This window comes from Artemia franciscana, chromosome 17 (assembly GCF_032884065.1).
Source record: "Artemia franciscana chromosome 17, ASM3288406v1, whole genome shotgun sequence".
Taxonomy (NCBI): Eukaryota; Metazoa; Arthropoda; class Branchiopoda; order Anostraca; family Artemiidae; genus Artemia; species Artemia franciscana.
This window is the reverse complement of record NC_088879.1, coordinates 9,512,281-9,537,693: the sequence shown is the minus strand read 5'-3', so window position 1 is coordinate 9,537,693 and position 25,413 is coordinate 9,512,281. Positions and strand designations below refer to the sequence as shown.

The following is a 25,413-nucleotide window of genomic DNA, read 5'->3' as shown; positions in this document are numbered from 1 at the left end:
CTATGCCTTCGGCGATAACGTTACCTCCAGCAGACCCTGGAGACAGGTCTTTAAATTCTACAATTTGCTCATTGTTTACGTATAATATTTGTTATTAAAAAGTATATTGACATTTTTATGGAGGGGGGGTTGCTTTGGGCGGGTTTGCATAGGTAGGAAAAGTTCAGGGTGTAATTCCCAGGTGAAATTTTGCACTGGGAGGATATGACATAATTCCTTCGCGAATTCTTTTTATTTGTCTTACTTCTTCTTTGCCAACTCAATTTTGCATGTTGAGATGCTCTGGGGAAATTCTCAGTAGGTTCCAATTTCCGGGAGAAAATTTCCACAGAAGAGGGGATTTTCAGAGTGATCGGGAAAACAATTAGAAATTAAAGATTTTTTCGTATAAAAGCACGCTAAGGAAAATTTTTTAGGCTGAATTGTCTTCAAAAAAAATTGGGAGGGGTGAAGGATTTTCATCAAGGATGGAATTGTCCGGAGGGAATTTTATGGGGGGAGGGGTATGTTTTACTCCGGAGAAGCTTTTCGAGGGGGAAGAGAATTTTTCATGGAGGTTGAACCAGATTTCTCCGGCATCATTTGAACAATGATCAGAAATTAAATAAAAAAAGTTTTTTCAACTGAAAGTAAGAAGCAAGATTAAAACTCTAAATGAACTGAAATTATTCCGTATACGAAGTGGTTGCCCCCCTCCGTAATACACTGCTCTTTGCGCTAAAGTTTGACTGTTTCTCCCAATTTTTTTAAAAACGGCAACACAACGGTCGTTTAATTAGAATAGAAGGCTTTTTCAAAAATGCTAAAAATTTAGCATGAAAAGTAACATTGAAGACCGCGGAAGAGTGTATCCAGGACTGCAACTCTGTAAGTTCAATCAGAATCAACCTAGCGCTAAAGGGGATACCTGGAGAAATATGGGGAAGATAAACAGGAAGGGTGTGTGCAAACACAGGATTTCTGGTCTCCAACCCCCATTGTATTTCCTGGCTGAAAGGTCATGTAGCCAAGATCAACACCCCCTGTAGGTATTTAAAAAATCTAGTTTTATATTATTTACCTTTATCTTTTACCTTTGGAATCTGTAAAACCACTGAGGGTAGACTTACTGGCATCAGAAGGTAAGCAAGAGATGGTGCTTTCTACCGTGGATTTGCGCATCAAAACTTCATGCTGAAATGTCTCCTACCTCTTAGTGTCTTTAGGGTTTTCAGTGGGTCTTTTTTTCCCAGAAACTATTTATTATCGTTGTTTAAAAAAATTATAACTCCTCATTAAGGAATTTAGATAATGAGGATTATTTAAATTCAACTTATTTCAAATTGAGCCATGAGCCATTTAGTTTCTTGTCTGAGCCATGTTTAGGCATGTTTCTAATGAACCATGTTTCAGCTGATAATCAGGTAAAATTGTTCGTTGTTGTTACTATTAAAAGATCTCAGTTCAAGCGAAATTGTGATTAGCTACGCTAGTAGAACTTAGCACACTAAGAGTGTAGCGTTTCACAGAATTTGTATCACACCAGCAAAGAAAGAAGCTGGTTAAACACCAGCTAATAACAAACCCATGAGAATCCCTCAAATATGACATCATAACAAATATATTATCGTCTTGTATACGATTAAATAAATAAAAAAAGTTTTTTTTAACTGAAAGTAAGGAGCGACATTAAAACTTATAACGAACAGAAATTACTCCGTATATGAAAGGGGCTGTTCCCTCCTCAACACCCCGCTCTTTACGCTAAAGTTTGACTCTTTCTCTCAACTCTATTTTTTAAAACAATAAAAAACTTTAGCGTAAAGAGCATGGTGTTGATGAGGGAACAGCCCCTTTTATTAACGGAGTAATTTCTGTTCCTTTTAAGTTTTAATGTCGCTCCTTACTTTTCGTTAAAAAACTTGTTTTTTTATTTAATTTCTGAGTTAAAAATTTAATTCATTAACGTTTTTGAATTAATGCATGTTTTGATTTTGGCTCTCCGCACTTGAATAATTAAAACAAAATTCTCATATTATTTTTTTTATATAAATGGCTTTTTCATAGTTTTGATCGGACAGTTTTGAGAAAAAAGGAGCGGGGGAGGAGGCCTAGTTACCCTCCTAGTTTTGTTTTAAGTTTAACGTCGCTAAATACGGCCTAAAAAGTATTTTTCAAAATCTATGGGGTACAAGCAACCTCCCCCACAATTGAAGCCACTGAATTGACGGACGTGCTTCTCTTATGTAAAAATTGACCAGTTGGCAAATTGGAAAATTGGCCACAAATATGCTTAAAAAACGCAACCGGTAAACAATTACTAAATTATACAACTAAACAAGTCCTCACTGAAATAAACCCAAATAAAGAACAATAAAAAAAGGATAGTACTAATAATTACTGAATAATAAATTAAAAATAATAATTATAATACTATAAGAAAACCAAATATATCAATAACAGAAAAGAAAACTAAAATTACATAATTTGTCCTCTCTCGTCTTCCACTCACACTCGCCAGCCTCCCGCAGGGAAATACTACTTTATTGGGTTTTAAAATTGATTTTACAAACAAATATATGTGTGTCTCTAGAAATAAACATGACATTTGCACTTTACTGGTAACCGAAAAAATCGCTTTAATTACAAATTTACTTGAACTAATAGATTTTTCAATAAATTAGAAAGAATATCTTTACGCAATTAGAAGAATGAATAGAATAATAAAAAATAGAGAAAAATAATAATAAAGATAAAGAATAATAAAGAATAGAGAAAAATAATAATAATAAAGAATAATAAATAGAATAATAAAGAATAGGGCAACGCAATTAGAATAATAAATTAGAGCAAAGCTGCAGCTTTCTTTTTTCTTTTTTTTTCTGATTTGTGCTCTGTAGCAGTGCATGTCAACCTTGTACTTTCAGTGGACTTTCAGAAAGCATTCGACCTCATAAACCAATTCAACCAATTCAGCCAATCAATTCGGAAGTTCCCTTTCTGTCGTTTTGCTGCTGTATGAAACTAATGTTTTGTAGTATCTTGGTCTTTATGCTCTTTTCTACCAAAATTAAAAAATTAAAAATCTACTAATTAATTTTAAATTAATTAAAAATTAATTAAAAAATTAAAAATCTACTAATTAATTTTAAATTAATTAAAAATTAATTAAAAAATTAAATTAATTAATTAAAATTAATTGAAAAATCTACTAATTAATTAATTTTAAAGAATTAAAAAATTAAAAATAAAAAAAAATAAAAATCTACCAAAATTTTCTACCAAAAAAGTGTGCCATTTTCCGAATCTTACATAGCTCATTAGTAGTTGTAATCTCCTTCAATCAAATTAATTCCTTATCTTGCGTCTTTGAAGGATATATTATATTAATAAACAAACTGATGTCTAGTGCATATTAGTAAATTTATTTCTGGCAAACTTTTGGAATGAGTTAATTAGCTGCAACTAGATGATAAAATTTTATCTTTAGAATGCTAGAAGGACTGTAGAAATCAGGGGAAGAATATTTTACTTCATGATATTAACTCTTTGCTGGCAGAGCGGATTGGTCTCTGCTTGGCAATGCGGGGCAAAACTGGTTCGATCTCTTTTGCTGAAGGGCCTGGAACTGCGGAGAGATTATGTATTACCGTCCTCAAGAAGAACAAGATAAAGAATAAAAGAGTTTTAGTTACAGATCTCGTGGATGCTCTCAGTGTGCAGATTTGTAACGAAAAAAGACACACATCTGAAAATGTTTTTTAAACACCTTTGGCCTTTCTTTAGAACAAATTTTAAAAACTCTCCCTGGAATCATTTATAGGGATGCCCACAATTGGTCTGTACTTAGATGTCGTCCAATTTACTAAATTAGATTTTTTTAAAAATAAGTTTTTTGAACTGAAAGTGAGGACCAACATTAAAACTTAAAACGAATATAAATTATTCTGTATATTGGGGGTATATCCCCCTTCCCTTCCTCTATGCCTCATTCTTAACGCTAAATTTTTGTAGTACCTTTAAAAATACTTCTTATTCTAACTAAACCGCCCTTGTGCTTCAGGAGTCGTTCTTAATAACTTGGGACAATAAGTCAAACTTTAGCGCAAAGAAAGAGGTATTGAGGGGGACCCCCAATATACCGAATAATTTATGTTCATTTTAGGTTTTGATGTTATTCCTCATTTTCAATTTAAAAAATTCTTTTCCATTCAATTTCTGATCGTTTTTCAAATAATGCCGGGAAATCTTCCTCCATCTAAAATTCCTTCCCGTCGAGGAAAGTTCCGCCGTGGAAAGTTCCTCCCACGTAAAATATCCTCCTCATAAAATTGTACCGTGACAGTTCTATGTTTGCTGCCTCCTATAGACATTGAAAAATACATTTAGCCCCCCATCCCTAGATTCTTCTGAATTGACGACACTACCATCAGCTGCAGATAGTCTAAGGTGCGTGTGCAGGAATTTGTTTTGAGCTGAGTACTCATAGGAACGTAACACACATGGCTGCCAAATTGACACATTTTTTGTCAAAATGACACAATTTGATGTTGCGTGACACAATGACACATTCAGTCGAAATGATGACACAATCGACGAAAATGACACATTTTTCAATAAAAAATGACACAATCGACAAAAATGACACATTTAAAAAAAAAATGACACATTTTTGTCATCCTAGTCTTGATTTTTAAATGGTAATAAAAGAAAAGTAATATTTAAAATTTTCTACCTCCAGAAAAGCGACAAATTAATTGAAGGGAATAGCGCTGCCTAACGGTGGCAGTAGTACACAAACAGTGCAGAATACAGGACAGATGCCAACACCGTATTAAAATTTAAACTACGCGAAAAAATAGCCATAGGCGGAAATTTCTAATCAAAATACACGCTGAATTTCTGTACTGAATCGGTTTCTTGATTGAGTGTTTGATGTAGCTAACTGGTACGTACTTAATAGTAAAAATTAAACAGCATGCAATTTACCAAAGCGTGTGCATAAGCAGCAACTCCCATTTTTAGGAGTATAGGAGGGGTATCCAACCTTGGACAAGATTAAAAATTTCCAGAGATTGCTTTCCTTCAGAATGATTCATCTGGCCTAAAAAGGCACCAAAAAATATGACAGAAATACTAGATTGAAGCTGGTTGAATGGCTTACATATTGAGTAAATAAAAAGCTTAGCCAATAAAGCCAATTGCGTATTGAGCCGATTACGATTACGACGTCATACGAAAAGTCTATTTTCAATTTGCTGTCGGAATTGATTGTCCCTAAAACTTTTATAAATGTAAACTTGCCTCGTTGGCCGCCCAGACACAATTTCATAGTGTGTAACATTAATTTAATCGAATATTTCTATTTCTTTCATGACGTCACAAAAGGTCAAGATAATAGGATAAGGTTAAGTTTACTCCTTTTTGAACTGATTTGGAAAAGATTATATATTCAAAACTCTAAATAAAGATTTGACAATTAAATATGATACAACTTGTAGCAAAAAAATATGACACATTTTGTGACACATTATGGAATCTGAGATGACACAAAAAGCACATTTTAGGAAAAAATATGACACACTCCTTAAAAAAAATTTGGCAGCCCTGGTAACACAGTCTTTTACAAAAGACTGAGAATTCATTGCTAGTCGAGTTATTTGTTACCTGTCCATGGATTATTCTTTATGGTTGATTGTGTATGGCTATGCTGTTTGACCTATGTGATTGTATGGATGAGTAGGGTTAAGGCCTCATTCAAGTGCTGGTCTATATTAATCACTAATTTAGGAAATCAGTCTTCCTTTTCTCCTTCTGTCTCCTTTTTTTTTTTTTTTTTTTTTTTTAATGTGTTAGTGCTGTTGCATTGGTGATTTCTCTTTTCATTTTATTATACTGAAAACTTTTATTAGCAAGCAGTATGATTTTCGAAGAGTCGATTAAAATAGCCACTCTTTTTTGCCGAGTCTATGTGTCGACTCTAATAGCCGAGTCTATCAGGCCTGCATGTGCTTCATTTCACCACATAGATGAGAAATATTAAATCTGGCCGCAAAAAGCAGAAGAAGAACATCCGGTCGACATCCTTGACCGGAAGTGGCTAAGAGTCAGTTGCTGCTTCAACCTTAAACAAAAAATAAGCAATGAACACCTGATGATCCCAAAAATCTCAGCTAAATTTAAAAAAGCAAGTATTAAAGATTGTTTGCTAAAATTTTGATTATTCACCATTGATGATGGAACATTAAATTATTTGATCTTCTTGTTTGTGTGTTTTGTTTTTTTGTCCCTGTGTTTGGGATGGCCTCCCACGCCCTTCCTGCCCGATATTCATTTATTTACTTATCCTTGTTACTTCTCTTTTATGAGTTCTTTTCTATTTTGTTTGTTTTTGCCGTTTTAAATTTTGGAATCATTATTATGATGAGATGTTGATGTTTTTTTCTATGTTTTTGCACTATCCCAGCCTTACAAGCTCTGCTCTCTGTTGGGGCGTAATATTGTTTTTGTATTTTTTAAGTTGAATAAAGAAAAAGTTGAAGTTGAAGATGAAAATATGCAATGAGAAGCATCCATTATCCGCTATCGTAAAGAGCAGAGAGAGGGCTTTCCTTGATTATTAAATAAAAAAAAACTAATTTTTTAAGCTGAAAGTAAGGAGCAACATTAAAACTTAAAACGAACAGAAATTACTCCGTATATGAAATGGTTTGTCCCCTCCACAATCCCTCGCTCTTTACGCTAAAACTTTTAATTGTTTTAAAAAGTAGAATTGTGGCAAAAAGTCAAACTTTAGCGTAAAGAGCGAGGGATTGTGGAGGGGACAACCCATTTCATATACGGAGTAATTTCTGTTCGTTTTAAGTTTTAATGTCGCTCCTTACTTTCAGCTAAAAAAATTAGTTTTTTTTTATTTAATTTCTGAACGTTTTTGAATTAATGCATGTTTGGTTTTGGCTCTCCGCACATAAATTATTAAAATGAAATTTGCATATTAATTCCTTTTTTGGCTAAATGGCTTTCTCTTAGTTTTGATCAGATGATTTTGAGAAATAAGGGGTGAGGAAGGAGGCCTAGTTGCCCTGTAATTTTTCGGTTACTTAAAAAGGCAACTAGAACTTTTAATTTTAACGAACGTTTTTATTAGTAAAAAATATGCGTAACTTAAGAATTAACTTACGTAACAAACTTTCATAACCTTATATTTTTATTATGTATACGAGGGGGTTTGTACCCTCGTTAATACCTCGCTCTTTACACTAAATCGTAAGTTTTGTCCCAATTCTTTAAGAATGACCCCTGAATCAGAAAGGCCGTAGAATAAATAGTTGAAGTTACTAAAAATACTTTAGCATAAAGAGCAAGGTATTTATCTCCTCCTAAATACCTCGCTCTTTATGCTAAAGTATTTTTAGAACCCCTCATATGCGTAATAATCTCTGTTCGTTTTAAGTTTCAATGCTACTTCTTCCTTTCATTTGAAAAAACGTTTTCATGTTTATTTTTCATTGTTTTCTTATAGTAATGCTAGAGAATCCTGCGCCCTTTTCATTGAATTTTTCTTCCCGCATGACAGATTCCTCCAAGGAAAGATCCTCCAACATAGCCCCCTCTCCTCAGCCCCACCCCCAAATAAAATAAAATCCCCCTGAAAACGTCTGCACACTTCCCAATAACCATTACTATATGTAAACACTGGTCAAAGTTTGTAACTTGCAGCCCCTCCCCCAGGGATTGTGGGGGAGTAAGTCATCCCCAAAGACATAGTTATTAAGGTTTTCGACTATGCTGAACAAAATGGCTATCTCAAAATTTTGATCCGTTGACTTTGGGAAAAAAATGAGCGTGGGAGGGGGCCTAGATGCCCTCCAAATTTTTTGGTCACTTAAAAAGGGCACTAGAACTTTTCATTTCCGTTAGAATTAGCCCTCTTGCGACATTCTAGGACCACTTGGTCGATACGATGACCCCTGGGAAAAAAAACAACAAAAAAACAAACAAATAAACACGCACCCGTGATTTGTCTTCTGGCAAAAAATACAAAATTCCACATTTTTATAGATAGGAGCTTGAAACTTCTACAGTAGTGTTCTCTGATACGCTGAATCTGATGGTGTCATTTTCGTTAAGATCCTACGACTTTTAGGGGGTGTTTCCCCCTATTTTCATAAATAAGGCAAATTTTCTCAGGCTCGTAACTTTTGATGGGTAGGATTAAACTTGATGAAACTTATATATTTAAAATCAGCATTAAAATGCGATTCTTTTGATGTAGCTATTGATATCAAAATTCAATTCTTTAGAGTTTTGGTTACTATTGAGCCGGGTCGCTCCTTACTACAGTTCGTTACCACGAACTGTTTGACTGCCAAAATAAAAAGTGTGCTATTTTTCGAATCCTTCTCAACTCAGAAGGAGTTGTAGCCTCCTTAAATCAAATTAATGCCTTATCTTGCATCTTTGAAAGACATATTATATTAGTAAACAAACTGACGTCTAGGATTTATCAGTAAGATTTATTTGTGGCAAACAATTGGATTGAATTATTGAGCTACAAATAGATGGTAAGATTTTTTCTACAGAATAGTAAAATGACTACAGAAGTGAGGGGAGGGATACATTACTTCTTGATGTTAACCCTTGGCTGGCACGGTTTATTGATCTCTGCTTGGCAGTGCGGGACATTACTGCTTTGATCCCAGTTACGGGAAGGCCGGGATTTGCAGGTAAATTATGTACTAGCGCCTTTGAATAATCAAAAAAAGTAATTTATATAAAATTTGTAACGAAAAAAAAACTTTATTGGTGTTTGTAACGAGGAAAAACATCACATTTCTGGCAATCATTTCTTTTCACGCTTTTGGTATTTCCTTAGAACGGATTTTAAGAACTTCGACTGGAAAAATTGAGGAGGGCTCCCACAATTGATTTGTATTTAGGTTTTGCCTTGTATATGAATTGTAATGTATAGATTTATAGATTGTGTATAGATTGTGATAATGTATAGATTGTAAATGTATAGATTTACTAATGTTCTTTGTAAAACACATAGTTTTACAATAATAGTTTTACAATAAGCCTAGAAATGAGGCTACTGAACGGGAAACATTTTGAGAAAATAATTTTGACTTAATAAATTGTAGATAATATATTTTTAATTGCGCTTCCTATATACTTTACCCGCCCCTCCTAATTTGCAAATATATAGCCCCATACTTTATATTTCCCATGTGTTTTTCGTTTTTTGTTAGCGTCAATTCAACTTACGGGTATATGTGTTGGAACAAAGGGATGTAAGAAAAAATACATGAAAGAAAAATATAATTTGGGCTATACATTTGCACATTAAGAGGGGTGGGTAAAGTCTTAAAAATGTGTTAGCCACAATGTTTTGCATATTTTATTTTATGAATTATATTTTATGAACTCTTTATTAACTACTAAATTACAAAAAGCATAAATAAACATAACCGTCGGGGGAAGGCTCAAACAGCTTGATGTTGAACGGCTGCAATACTCTAATTCTCAACCTAATTCATTAAAAAAAATCCAATTTTTCCGTATGCAGTTCAGTTACTTCGTGGTTATTTAAAAAAGTATTTAATTTTACGCTTATGTTTTTAAGATAATTTTAATTGTATACTGGAAGTTATTGATGTCGCTATGAAAGACAATGAAAAGCTTTATAAGTTTGCTTATTGTTAGGCTACATATTCACTTTTGACTCGCAAATCAATATTCCTGTTTTTTATACTTGACTTTTGTGTTTTCAGTAAAGCGCTAAAAATCATAGGGAAACATAATTAGTTTGTTTATTTGTACTAGTCCTATCTTTATATATTAGATAGTCTTTGAATTAATAATTTTGTCCGTTTTAAGTTTCAACTTCGCTCTTTACTTCCCTCGGAAAAACTTTGTTTTTTTAAATTAATGTTTGTTGAAGACGGAAATTCACCCAATCCATTTAAAACTGTTGAGTCTTTAACATTGCCAAAAACTATAGCTATGGAGAAATTCAGACCTACCGATTCTGTTTTCCTAATTAGAATATTTATTTCAATTGCAAAACGAGATCTTTCTTATTGATCTACTGACTTATGCAACTAAGTATCCATTTCTGAAAGACAAATTGTGCCAATGAAGTACACTTGGTATTTGAGATGTCTGTCAAGCTTATATGTAAGAATTGTGTTTAAATATTCTATTCTAATAGGAGGGGTCTAATAGGAGGTGAAACATACTGGTTTTAACCAGACGCCATTATGCTAAACATGATTTTTTTTTATTCTAGTCAAGAATATGTGAAGTACAACAGCAATATGGACTATAATGACCAAAGGAATGTTAAATATAAACGCAAGTTCACGATCTATTCCAAGCAGTTGTGTTTATGGGTTTCTGATAAAATATCCTGGTGATTCAATTCTTCCACATAAACGTCATCAATTTCGAGTATTGGTGCCCTGGGGTCTCTAATTTCAGTCAGCCGGTGATCCATGAAAAGGTTATTGGCGCTCTTCCCAAAAGCGTGACCTGTCTAGATCGTTTTTATTTCATGCCAGAAAATGTTAGTGTACCAATTTTTATAAAAAAAATTCTACTGTAGTTTTCGAGGAAAAAATATATATATATATATATATATATATATATATATATATATATATATATATATATATATATTATTACTCTATAATAAAATAGATATATCTTTTTTTAGAATGACAATGGGCTTCTCCACAATATTTAAAGTTCTTGGTATACTTCTCACGGGGCTCGTTATTGTTACCATTCTCCGAGCATTGACGATTCAAGACCTTGTGAAATTCTCAAAGTTTCCAAGAAAATCCGATAATTTTCTGACAAAAGATTCAGAAGTTGGAGCTTATGCCGAACGACTTGCAGCGTCTTTGCGAATTCGAACTGTATCATACAATGCAGACCAGCTAGATCGAGGGGATTTCATTAAACTTCACCAGTTCCTTGAAGATAGTATGTTTACTTTTTTATTATTATCAGTATTTTAATTATTCTAATCTTATTTTTAATTATTTATTAATTATTGCTTTTATTTAATTTAAACGTTTAGTTTAATTATTATTTAATTATTATTTTTAATTATTTTAACATTGTTTTTAATTATTTTATAACAGTCCAAAATAGGGATGAAGCCTTTTAATCGACAGTGAACAGATGTAAAACTTTTAACTCGATATTTCGAACACATATACAATGTTCATCATCAGCAGTAAAACTGTTTTACTGCTCATCAGCAGTTTTACTACTGATGATGAACATTATATATGTGTTCGAAATATCCAGTTAAAAATTTTGTATTTGTTCACTGTCGATTAAAAGGCTTCATCCTGTTTTGAACTGTTATACTTTCGTCATGGAAAGGCAGTGTGGTCTTCGAATCTATTTAATTATTTTAACATTATTTTAATATTTTCTTATCATTTCTTATGTTTGTATTATTCATCTTAAATAATATATTAATTTCTATTAACTGGCATTACTTTACCCTTTCAAGCAAGGTGCCACATAAGGGAGGTTTCAGGGGTTCTTGCTCCTCCCCAAAAAGTTAAAAGTTGCACTAATTACATGAGTCAAGGGATGATAAATTCCAATGAGGGACCCTGAGTTTAATCTATGTGACTCCAGACATTCATTCTGCATCAGCCCTTGATCCCATCTTCTCTCTGCCTAAAAATTCACAAAAAGGGGGAGAAATGTTCGAGCGAATTATTTTGGTCCTCTGATTATACAGATTAGGAAGTTCTTGTATGACTCTGGTTCGGACGGAAGAGTTGTCTTGATTGTTTCTGAATGATTTCCCCTAAAGTGTGCCGTAAAATAACAAGAAGTTAATCCAGTGAAGTACCGTAGATATAGTATTTGAATTCCTGAATGGATGCTGCTAAAGCACTATTAAACACTGCCTACAAAACTATTACAACACAAACAACACTACATAAACACTATTTAAAAACTATGTGTGCTCGCTCTAAGGTTTGGTGCTGATACCATTAAAAAAACAAGTTTTTTCAACTGAAAGTAAGGGGCAACATTAAAAATTAAAATAAACAATAATTATTACGTATGAAAAAGGGGGTTGCCTCCTCCTCAAGACCTTGCTCTTTACGCTAAAGTTTTTTAATACTTTTAAAAAGCTTCTTATTGTTCTATTAAACGACCCTTGGGTTTCAGGAGTCGTTCTTAAAGAATTGGGACAAAATTCGATACGCCAGGTGTTGAGGAATATTTGAAATAGACCTTTGAATCATTCAGAAATTGTAGGTAATTTTCAAATTTTGTAGTATCAACATAAATGTTTAACTTGTACTTACCAGGTGTTATTATTCAGTATTAATTAATTAATATTAATTTTAGGAAAATTATTCAAAAACCATTCATTGGTTCGAGGCTTTAGCGCAGGAATTACTGATTGTCTTAGGTAGTTCAATAGGTTCTTCAGACGCAGGCTCATTAACCGATTATTATTAATATTAATTCTAGTGATTGAAATTAGGAATATCAATTACAAATTGTCATTCAGAGATTTAATCATCTGAAATTATCAGGAATAATGTCACAGACGGTTTAAAACTTATTAGATTTTTTTGTATCAGCACCGCCACTTAAACCCAATTGTGGCTATAGGCCTCATATTCTGTGGTGAGGGTCAAAGTATAGTATAGGGAGAGTGTAAAAATATGAAATGAAACGAATTGAATGTCAGATGTTAAAAAACTGAGGGACTGCCCCCCTCCTATCCAGGCCTAGAACCGCCACTGCTTAGATTTTTCATATAACACTTGTTTTTGTGCAATTTTTTGGAAAAATACGATTCAGAAATTTTGGGGAATGGTTTAAAATATATATTTGGCAACAAGTTTTACACATTATGTTGTATTGGCACTGCACTCAGATCTGGGATCAACCTAGTTCTTCAGAAGAAATCATTAAGCATTTATCGAAACCTATCGTTTGGTGCAGTTTTTCATCGTGCAAAATTTCAGATAATATCCATCAGATGGTCTAAAAATCTAGAGGACAATTTCTCCATCTACTCTTCCCCTCCCAATTGATGTCCTTGAGATATGGCGTCATATTTGGACTCAGGTACGGCGTCAATCGTTTGCTTCAAGAGAAATCATTAAGGATTTATTCAAAATTATTGTTTGGTGCAGTTTTTGCCGTGATAATTTCGGATGATTCATGTCAGATGGTCTGAAATTCTAGAGGGCAATTGCTCCCTTTTCCCGCTCCCCCTCCCGATTGACGCCCTTGGAAATCTCTACCATCTATGATTAGATCTTTTAATCGATTTTTATTTTTAGGAAATCCTCAAGAACTACCAGTCAAAAATGTATGCATGGTCTCTTTTAGAAAGGAAGTTAAACGATAGTCCCTTGTATAAAAGTAACAAACTCAATTTTATAAGCTTTTGTGGTTATTTTGATGGTTATCACTTGCCAAATTACTCAAAGGAAGGGGTGGGGTACAGAATGCAGTTCATTTTTACCAGTTGTTGTATTGACCGAGACTGAAATACCATGAAGGTTTGCCACAGTTTTATGAACTTAAGTTTTTTTAGCGACTTATTTAACCCCCACACTCCCATTTCTAATATTAAATTGGTTTTTCACTCTTGCTCGCCAGAAGCGTCTTCGTTTCCCTGATCAGGGTGTCATCAAAATATCATAAGCTTTTTGTTTTCAATAATGACGCTTTCACACTATAGCATAGATCGTTTCACAATAACATAACCTACGATTTTACGTTTTGTAATCTTACAGAGCAAATTTTGTCCATAGTACAGGCCGTGGCGAGTAGACTTGGACTCCAAGGCTATATCCAGGGGGATAGAGGTTTTGAACCCCCTCCCCCCGAAATGTTTTTCCGACTCGTAAGACCGTAATAAAAATGTATATAAACAAATTTCTTGCGTTTTTAAAGTTTTTGTACCCCCCCCCCCAAAAAAAAAAAAATCTGAAAGTTACACTGTTAGTTATTATAGTAATACTATTAGTTATTTGTTATCGTAGTATACTATTTTAGTAGCAGTATACTAGTTGCAGTATACTCACAGCTATACTTTTTAAAACAATAAAAAACTTTAGCGAAAAGAGTGGGGCATTGAGGAGGGGTCTGTTTGACTCTATATAAAGTTTAACGTTGCCAAAGCTTACGTTACGCTACGGAAAGAGTCAACCTAGCAGTAACCAGATGTAATTCCTGGATGAGCAGAGAATAAGTTTGGAAAAATTCAAAAAATAAATTCTAGAAAGCTGTTCACACTGTTTTTTCGTCATAAACCACCCTATCACAACATATACTTCATCTTCATTCCACGTTGTTAAATTTTAAATAGTTTGATTTTGATAATTGTGATGATTATAGACGATGGTCCTGATGGTATAGTGACCTTTACTTTAGCTTAGTATAAAAGGAGAGATTAAGTGTTAAAGTGTATACTTAGCGTAATGAAACTTAATCACTTAGTATAGAAAACAACGTAGGTAGTGTGAAGCCCGTTTAAGAACGTTGGAACTATTTCCATTGTAGGTTTTCCGCTCGTCCATTCATCACCAAACATAAGCAGAGAGTTTATTAACACATACAGTCTTTTGTATAAAATCAGTGGGAGCAATACCGAGCTGAAACCGTATCTGCTAGCTGCTCATTTAGACGTTGTTCCTGCTAATGGATCATGGTCTGTTAATCCGTTCGATGGAGTAATCAAGGATGGTGTTATATATGGCAGAGGAGCCACTGATGATAAGCATTCAGTTATGGTAAGCTCAGATGCGGCTTTTTTTTGGGGGGGGGAGGGTACAGAAGAGGCACTTGCCCCAGGTGCATAAATTTTAGGGGCGCAAAATTTCAAATAAATAATCTAACGGTTATAACCATTTTGAAATTTTTGAAATTTTTATTTTTATCTAAATAAAGTAGAAGGCTCAGTTAATAAATTAAAATAATTAATTATATATATATATATATATCTATATATATATAAAAATAAGTTGTCTGTCTGTCTATGGATCTGTGGATCAGGTGACGTCATGTTTCGGCTGACGTCATGAAATTAGTTGCCGTCATTTTTGCTTTGAAGGTGACGTCATTCAAGTTATATAAGACATATGTTCGCGTAGAAATCTATTAATGTTAAGTTTACAATGACTGATGAAGATGCTCAAAGAGTCTATGCCAAAAAACTTGCTGCTGATAGAGAAAGTCAGAAAAGAAAGCGTGCCGAGGAACTACCAGAGCAACGCGAAAGCAGACTTGCTGCTAAAAGAGAAAGTGAAAAAAGAAGGCGTGCCGAGGAATCAAAAGACCAGCAGGGAAACAGGCTTGAGGCTGATAGAGAAAGAAAGAACAAAAAGCATGCCGAGGAACTACCAGAGCAACGCAGAAGCAGACTTGCTGCTAAAAGAGAAAGTGAAAAAAGAAGGCGTGCCGAGGAATCAAAAGACCAGCAGGGAAACAGGCTTGAGGCTGATAGAGAAAGAAAGAACAGAAAGCATGCCGAGGAACTACCAGAGCAACGCAGAAGCAGACTTGCTGCTAAAAGAGAATGTGAAAAAAGAAGGCGTGCCGAGGAATTACAAGAACAGCAAGAAATCAGGCTTGCTGCTGATAGAGAAAGTAAGAAAAGAAAGCGTGCCGAGGAATCACAAGAACAGCAAGAAATCAGGCTTGCTGCTGATAGAGAAAGTAAGAAAAGAAAGCGTGCCGAGGAATTACAAGAACAGCAAGAAATCAGGCTTGCTGCTGATAGAGAAAGTAAGAAAAGAAAGCGTGCCGAGGAATCAGAGCAATCTGAAAGTTATCGCCTGGCATTCAGGTACAAACCAGTCGATGATTATAGCTTGAGTAGATGTGTTCAAATCGGGACAATGTCTAAAATTTGTCCCTATTGCAAGGCCTTGAAATTCAATGGTGAAACAATGGGAATGTGTTGCGCCTCAGGAAAAGTTAAACTTCCTCTATTGGCTGCACCACCAGAGCCATTGAAGACTTTCCTTACTGGAACTACGTCAGAATCTAAGCGTTTTTTGTCAAAAATCAGACAATACAACTCATGTTTCCAAATGACGTCGTTTGGAGCCCAAATCGAAAATCCAGATCAATTTATGTCTACTTTCAAAGTAAAAGGGCAAATTTATCATAAAATCGGGTCCCTTCTACCATTCTCAGGCGAGAATCATACATTTTTACAATTGTACTTCATCAGTGATAGAAATTCTGAATTGAATGCACGTTGCGAAATTTCTCCCAACGTTGAAAGGACAATCGTTTCCCAATTGCAACATCTTTTCCACGAAAATAATAATTTAGTGCGTCTGTTCAAAACAGCCATCGATTTGATGCCTACTGATACGCATAAAATTGTTATTTCCGCTGACAAAACGCCTCCTGGCCAACATGTGCGTAGATACAATGCTCCGACTATCGACGAAGTGGCAATCGTTATGGTCGGTGATCAGTTTTTACCTCGAGATATTATTCTACATAAGCGAAACGCTCAGTTGTTAAGAATTGCTGAAACTCATCGATGCTACGATGCCCTACAATATCCTATCATTTTTTGGGATGGAGCCGACGGCTATCACTTTAATATTAAATTGATGAATCCAGCCACTAACAAAGAAATGAATAAGAAATGCAGTAGTTAATTTGTATTGTATCTATCTATCTATCTATCTATATAAAAACGAGTTGTGTGTATGCATGTTTGTTTGTTCGTAAAAAGAGCGTTTGCATATGACGTCATTATTAGTACATACGGCTTTGTATATGGACAGACAATGGGAAAGCCAAGAATGTTGTATATTCGCAATTTTTACGTAGTTTGAAACACATATATAAATCTATCTATATTCACAGGTGGGACACAGGGACACAACTACAATGGCGCGTAACTAATATGGCGCGTAACGACTTACGCGCGCGGGGGGGCTTGGGGGGGCGCGAAGCGCCCCACCAACTAGGTGTTGGGGTGGCGCGAAGCGCCACCCCAACAGCTAGTATATATATATATATATATATATATATATATATATATATATATATATATATATATATAGGCTATATATATATATATATATATATATAGGCTATATATATATATATATATATATATATATATATATATATATATATATATATATATATATATATATATATATATATATAACGAAAAGAGAAATCACCAATGCAACAGCACAAACACATTTAAAAAAAAAAAAAAGGAGACAGAAGGAGAAAAGGAAGACTGTTTTCCTAAGTTAGTGATTAATATAGACCAGCACTTGAATGAGGCCTTAACCCTACTCATCCATTTAATCACATAGGTCAAATAGCATAGCCATACACAATCAACCATAAAGAAAAATCCGTGGACAGGCAGTCATGTCGTCAATAAGTATAAGTCGTCATTTACCAAATAATAAAAACAATAAAGACAGATAATTCAGAGGCAACAACCCAACACAAGGGCTCATCAGGAGAATACACTTGCCTATAGGGTTTCGGCACTTTTAATTCTCTACCCAGTCAAGTGTTGTGCCTACCACAGAATGGTATCCCCATGGTATCTCCGTGTCACGTATCACCCCCAAAATATATGCCAATGAAATAAAAACAAAAAACAAACCAGCAAATGTAGAACAACCAAGTAACACCAAAACAAGCGTATCCTGTTAATATAATCCTCTGTTTAGCAGCAATAGTTAAACTAAATGTGATAAACTTTACCAAATCACAAATAATAACTCTTTGCACAAAAAAAAAAACTGAATGAACTAAAATAAAACTTAATTTTTTTTTTAATTGCCAAGTTAATTTATTTGCAGAAAAACCTCTTAATATCAATTTTTGGCTTAAGATTTTACATCTATTTTTAAAATCAATATCATTACTACAAATCCTTGCATATCGAAGTAACTGTGTGAAAAACGCCGAATATGTGATATTTGAGTGTATATTACTTTCAGGGAATGGGAAACTAATCACTTCAAAATCGAAATCATCCGTTTTATTATACATTTTAAACTTAATTTATTATTATCAGAAATATTAATATTTAAATCTAAGAAATGATCTTCAAGACCAGCGCCATGACTAGGTTCAAGAGTAAACTCTGATGGATATATATTCTTAGAAATATCAATGAAATCCTTACAATTTAAGACCAAAATATCATCTAAATATCTTTTATTATTTGACAAAACATGTTTTAAATTATTTGGGCTATTCTTATCCATCATATAATTATATTCTGGTTGACTTAAAAACAAGTCAACTATAAATGGGCTGGCATTCCCCTCCATGGGAATTCCCACGATTTGCTTGTACAAATCACCACCAAATCTTATATAAGTATTATATAAAACAAATTCTGATAAATCAAAATCATATCCAAATTGTAACATCTCAAGTTAACTGTAGTCTTAAAGCAATTTGTCCATATAGCTCTTTTATTGTAAGTGTCTATTTTTAAGAACCTCTTACTAGATAAGAGGAAAGATTTCTTGATAACTGTTTTTAAATTATCTAACACTACATTAAGTGATAAATTAGTATACATTGTCGCAAAATCGAAAGACTCAATTCTTTTAGCTGAAACCATTGTTAAAGAATCTATCACCTGCAGTGAATTATTAACACTCCAATATGGATTAAAATTCGAAAATTTTTTAATACCAGAACAATAGGTTTGAAGTTTATTTATAATTTCCTTTAAAATTAAAGATAGGTCAGTAGCAGCAATGCGGGTTGGACATTTAGCTGCTCCAGCAATAAACCGTGGTTTAGGGGGATTCTTATGAAATCTTACAGTCCAATATAGGAAAGGGAACTTTTTATCCTTGTCATTTGTTTTAATATTAAAATTTTAAAAAAGTATTTCTTCAGTCTTTTTAATTAAATTCTCATCCTCTAAATTTACCTTTTCGTGCACATCAGTTGTGCATAACTCCCTTTTTAAGATATCACAATACAGCTTCTGACAAATTATGGCAATATTATTATTAGCTTTATCCACCGGCACAATTACAAATTCATTCTGTAGATTAGCAATTGCTTGTTTTATCTTAGCATTATAAAATAGTGATTTAGTGTTACTATTTTTTAAGTTAGAATATATTTTATTTCGTATTCTACTAATAATTAAATTCTTCCAACTTTGAAAACTCTCTTTATTTTTATTCTCTTTCTTACACCACTTATCAATAAATAAATCAAAATCATTTTCCAAGCTATCAAGAACACTCGATGGTTTCAGATGATGAGAAAGACGGAAATTAGCCCCTTTATTCATTATAATTTGAAAATCATCTTGTTTTATTATTGACAAGTCCCCTGTTATAACATGTTTGTAAGTGGGATTTACAAATGGGCCAAGTTGCTTACAGTTACAAACCGGTTTCAAGTTTATATCACTATCTAATCTTTTAAGTATTAAATTATAATAAAAGATCATTTGCCCAATAGTTTTTGAAAATTTATAAATTAAAACTGGACTATCGTTATAATTCAAATTACTAGGAAGGGCCTGTTTCACATCCCGCTGATTTAAAATTTCCGGTAAATTAATATCTTCAATCTACATACAAGTAAAATTAATGGGTAAATATAATCTGTTGTCCTTATTACCAATCTTATCAAACTTTTTCTTTTTTGAAATAAATTTCGTTTTAGTTAGAATACAAATTGTATCGCATATTACTTTAAAATTATATTCAAGAGCTGTATTATTCTTAACAATCCAGAAAAGTTTGATTAAATTCCTCTTGGATAAATTATTTAGACATTTTATTACAGAAATCATACCCCTAAATTCAAGTAGCTGGCACAGATCTATAGAAAGCATATGTAAATCTAATTCATTTTTTCTATTATTTTTCCTATGTACTCTCGATCGTTTTTCACGTTTAGTAGGACAAGTAAAAGAAGGATGTTCCATAAAACCATCAATACATTTAACAACAACATGAGACATGTCGCCATATTTTGCTACACGATCATTTAGCCCAAAAGGATAAGCTGTACCAAGAGTATGGATCCAGAAATCCTCCTGTTTACGTAGTCTATTATTCTTCTCTTCTTTATTTAAATTTTCTAACTCTAAATTTTCTAAAATTGTGACAGTTGTGGATATACAACATTCTTCGCTGTTCCATTATCTGTGTATATAAATAGATTTTCTGGTTTACCGACTCTTGAGCATGCAACATATAATTGTCCATGGGAAAAATAATCCGTATTAAGATCTATACCGCATTTTTCTAATGATTACCCTTGAGCTTTGTTGATGGTGATTGCAAATGCTAATCGAATTGGGAATTGCAATCTTTTAAATTGAAAAGGCAGATCCGTTGGAATCATGGGAATGCGAGGAATAAGAACTACCTCACCCTCGGACGGCCCTATCAAGAATACGGCCCTAACAATCCGTATTCAAATCTATACCGCATTTTTCTAATGATTGCCCTTGAGCTTTTTTGATCGTGATTGCTAATCGAATATTCCCTGTGTCCCCGTCGTCATTTATATATCCCCCTGTGCCCCCCGGCGTCCCCGTTGTAGTTATGCCCCTGTGTCCCGGTCGTCATTTATATTCCCTGTGTCCCGGTCGTCATTTGTGTCTCGGTGTCCCGGTCTGTAATTTCTCTTTGAGTGTCCCGGCCGTCATTTACATTCCCTGTGTCCCGGTCGTCATTTTCTCTTTGAGACGCAAGCCTGTTTTCACGTTGTTCTTGTGATTCCTCGGCACGCTTTCTTTTCTTACTTTCTCTATTAGCCACAAGCCTTTTGGCATTAACTCTTCGTGCAGCTTCCTCGGCTGTTTCCTCTGCCATTGTAGGATTTATACTAAAATTTCTCTTTGAATTAACTCTTTGTAACAGACGGACAGACGGACAAACACTACATTTTATATATTATATATATATATATATATATATATATATATATATATATATATATATATATATATATATATATATATATATATATATATATATATATATATATATATATATAGAAGCACGTATTTTTAATTTTTTGCTATTATGGACCGTGGGCCGGAGAGAAATCGATATTTCCACTGCTCTGTGGAAATAAAATCAGCTATTAATAGCCGAAAAATAAAGAGGCTTGCTGTCAGGGTCTAGCAGGAAAGAGTTAAAAAAAAAGTAGTATATTCTGCCCATCTCTCTTTAACTCTTTTCCTATCATAAATAGTGACCCCGTCCCTAACTTTAACAGGGATAAGTCCAGATTGACTGTTTATTATCAATGTTTTCACATCTAAATTACCTTCTAAATATTTTGGAAAGTTTCTTTGACCATACCCTACAAATTGGTACGAACTTTAGTTCTAGTGAAGTAATCTACATTGAAAGAGTTTGTCGGCTGCTGGGCCTTCATCAACCCAAAAAATATTTCCCTTTTTTGGTTTAACCAGTCGGAAGTATCAGCCGTGACGAAAAAAATGCAATTATTGCAAAAAAATGTGTTATTGAAATCTTTGCAATAATTCGATATTCAGAACATTTAACTTTGCATAATCTTCACTGAAACTGTGGAAATTTCAAAGACTGTCTGCAGAAAAAAGGATTACAGATTTTTACTCTTCGCCAATTGCTCTATCATACCTATTAATCATATGTTCAATGCTACATTATTTATTAACAGTTCCCGCAGCGTAGTGGCAAGGTTTATCCATACTAGTAAGGATTTAAGTTTAAGCCACTTTGCGGTAACAATCAGCTGCGTCGTTTCAATATGTATCATTCAATAAGAATTTATATTTGGCTCTTAAAATTCGATATTCAGAAAATTTTACTTTGCATAATTTTCATACATGACAACATAAAAGAAAATGCTTATATGGTGTCGTAAGAACTGCTTATATGATGTGCTAACACAGTGCATGATGTCATTTGCAGAAACCAAAATTAAGTCTCTTAACAAATTCTCTCAGAATTTTGAACTAGTTAGATCCTTTTTTTATGCTAGAATTTTTTCCGAAAAATATGGAGTTATTTGCGAAAATAATACATACATCTATCTATATATATAATCTATATATATAAAAATAAGTTGTCTGTCTGTCTGTGGATCAGGTGACGTCATGTTTCTGTGTCGGCTGACGTCATGAAATTAGTTGTCAGGTGACGTCATGTTTCTGTGTCGGCTGACGTCATGAAATTAGTTGTCGTCATTTTTGCTTTGACGGTGACGTCATTCAAGATATTTAAGACATATGTTCACGTAGAAATCTATTAATGTTTAAGTTTACAATGACTGATGAACTTACCATGGCAAAAGCCGATGAAGATGCTCAAAGAGTCTTAACTGCCAAAAAACTTGCTGCTGATAGAGAAAGTCAGAAAAGAAAGCGTGCCGAGGAACTACCAGAGCAACGCGAAAGCAGACTTGCTGCTAAAAGAGAAAGTGAAAAAAGAAGGCGTGCCGAGGAATCAAAAGAACAGCAGGGAAACAGGCTTGAGGCTGATAGAGAAAGAAAGAACAGAAAGCGTGCCGAGGAATCAAAAGAACAGCAAGGAAACAGGCTTGAGGCTGATAGAGAAAGAAAGAACAGAAAGCGTGCCGGGGAACTACCAGAGCAACGCGGAAGCAGGCTTGCTGCTGATAGAAAAAGTAAGAAAAAAAAGCGTGCCGAGGAATCAGAGCAACCTTAAAGTTATCGCCTGGCATTCAGGTACAACCCAGTCGATGATTATAGCTTGAGTAGATGTGTTCAAATCGGGACAATGTCTAAAATTTGTCCCTATTGCAAGGCCTCGAAATTCAATGGTGAAACAATGGGAATGTGTTGCGCCTCAGGAAAAGTTAAACTTCCTCTATTGGCTGCACCACCAGAGCCATTGAAGACTTTCCTTACTGGAACTACGTCAGAATCTAAGCGTTTTTTGTCAAAAATCAGAAAATACAACTCATGTTTCCAAATGACGTCGTTTGGAGCCCAAATCGAAAATCCATTGCGTCGTCCGGAATAGCCGCAACATTGCTGCCTGGTGGAAGAACTGCTCATTCCGCTTTGAAATTGCCTCTGAACTTGCATTCTACAGAAACTCCCACGTGCAATATTTCCAAATCATCTGGGATGGGTAAAGTATTGCAGCAATGCAAACTTATTATTTGGGATGAGTGCACAAAGGCACACAAAAAATCGCTCGAGGCTCTGGATCAATGCTTGAAAGATTTGCGAGGGAAGTCGAAACCCTTTGGCAGCACCTTAATATTGCTTGCGGGAGATTTCAGGCAAACATTACCTATAATACCTAGATCAACTCCTGCAGACGAAATGAATGCTTGCCTGAAAAATTCTAATTTATGGGCACACGTAAAAACATTAAAATTAACTACAAATATGCGTGTCCGATTGCAAAACGATGACTCTGGTCAAACATTTTCAGATCAATTGCTGGCAATGGGAAACGGAAAGCTCCCAGTAGACTCGATTTCAGGACGTATACAACTACCTGCTGATTTCTGTAATTTAGAGACGTCCAAAAATGAATTGATTGAAAAAGTATTTCCGAATATTCTAAAATTATAATAATAATAAATGGCTGCGAATTTCGCAACCAAAAATATAGACGTCCACGAAATCAACAATATTGTTTTGACCAAGATTCGAGACCAGGCAGTCCTTTACAAGTCAGTCGACACAGTTTTGGAACCAAATGAAACGGTTAATTATCCATCTGAATTTTTAAATTCCATAGATCTTTCAGGGTTTCCACCACACGTGCTACAACTAAAAATAGGCGTACCAATAATACTTTTAAGAAATATAAACCCACCAAAGCTTTGCAATGGCACTCGACTTGCCGTAAAAAAAAACAATGGAAAACCTAATAGAGGCCACAATCTTGACAGGGCCTTTTGAGGGTGAGGCTGTTCTTATTCCTCGCATTCCCATGATTCCAACGGATCTGCCTTTTCAATTTAAAAGATTGCAATTCCCAATTCGATTAGCATTTGCAATCACCATTAACAAAGCTCAAGGTCAATCATTAGAAAAATGTGGTATAGATCTTAATACTGATTGTTTTTCCCATGGACAATTGTACGTTGCATGTTCGAGGGTCGGTAAACCTGACAATCTATTTATATGCAGCGACAATTGGACAGCGAAGAATGTTGTATATTCGCAAGTTTTACGCAGTTAATTTGTATTTTGGAACAAATGAAGCGGTTAATTATCCATCTGAATTTTTAAATTCCATAGATCCTTCAGGGTTTCCACCACACGTGCTACAACTAAAAATAGGCGTACCAATAATACTTTTAAGAAATATCAACCCACCAAAGCTTTGCAATGGCACGCGACTTGCCGTAAAAAAAACAATGGAAAACCTAATAGAGGCCACAATCTTGACAGGGCCTTATGAGGGTGAGGCTGTTCTTATTCCTCGCATTCCCATGATTCCAACGGATCTGCTTTTTCAATTTAAAAGATTGCAATTCCCAATTCGATTAGCATTTGCAACCACCATCAACAAATCTCAAGGGCAATCACTAGAAAAATGCGGTATAGATCTTAATACAGATTGCTTTACCAATGTACAATTGTATGTTGCATCTTTGAGGGTCGGTAAACCTGACAATCTATTTATACGCACAGACAATGGGACAGCGAAGACTGTTGTATATTCACAAGTTTTACGTAGTTAATTTGTATTGTATCTATCTATCTATCTATCTATATAAAAACGAGTTGTGTATATGCATGTTTGTTTGTTTGTAAAAAGAGCGTTCGCATATGACGTCATTATTAGTACATACGGCTTTGTATATGGACAGACAATGGGAAAGCCAAGAATGTTGTATATTCGCAATTTTTACGTAGTTAAAACCATATATCTATATATATATCTATATTCACAGGTGGGACACAGGGACACAACTACAATGGCGCGTAACTAATATGGCGCGTAACGACTTACGCGCGCGGGGGGGCTTGAGGGGGCGCGAAGCGCCCCACCAACTAGGTGTTGGGGTGGCGCGAAGCGCCACCCCAACAGCTAGTATATATATAAAAATAAGTTGTCTGTCTGTCTGTCTGTCTGTCGAGTGACGTCATGTTTGTGTGTCGACTGATGTCATGTTTGTCGACTGACGTCATTATAAGAATTGAGCTGTATGTCGTCATGAAGTTGTTTGCCGACTGACGTCATGTTTGTCAACTGGTGAAATTACAGACCGGGACACCGGGACACAGGGAATATAAATGACGACTGGGACACTCAAAGAGAAATTACAGACTGGGACACCGGGACACAAATGACGACCGGGACACAGGGAATATAAATGACGACCGGGACACAGGGACACAACTACAATGGGGACGCCGGAGGGCACAGGGGGATATATAAATGACGACGGGGA

The 25,413-nt window shown here is 34.5% G+C and overlaps 1 protein-coding gene across 1 annotated transcript in view; it reads left to right on the top strand.

The window, feature by feature from the left end:
- Positions 1 to 8,686: 8,686 nt before the first annotated feature.
- The window catches only part of LOC136037809 (N-fatty-acyl-amino acid synthase/hydrolase PM20D1-like), a 53,022-nt gene continuing 36,295 nt past the window's right edge, over positions 8,687 to 25,413 (top strand). Inside the window, exons 1-3 of the mRNA XM_065720642.1 lie at positions 8,687 to 8,705; positions 10,697 to 10,968; positions 14,548 to 14,777. Of these exons, the coding sequence (XP_065576714.1) occupies positions 10,698 to 10,968; positions 14,548 to 14,777 (501 nt within the window). The 5' untranslated portion in view covers positions 8,687 to 8,705; position 10,697. The remainder of the gene's footprint in view (positions 8,706 to 10,696; positions 10,969 to 14,547; positions 14,778 to 25,413) is intronic.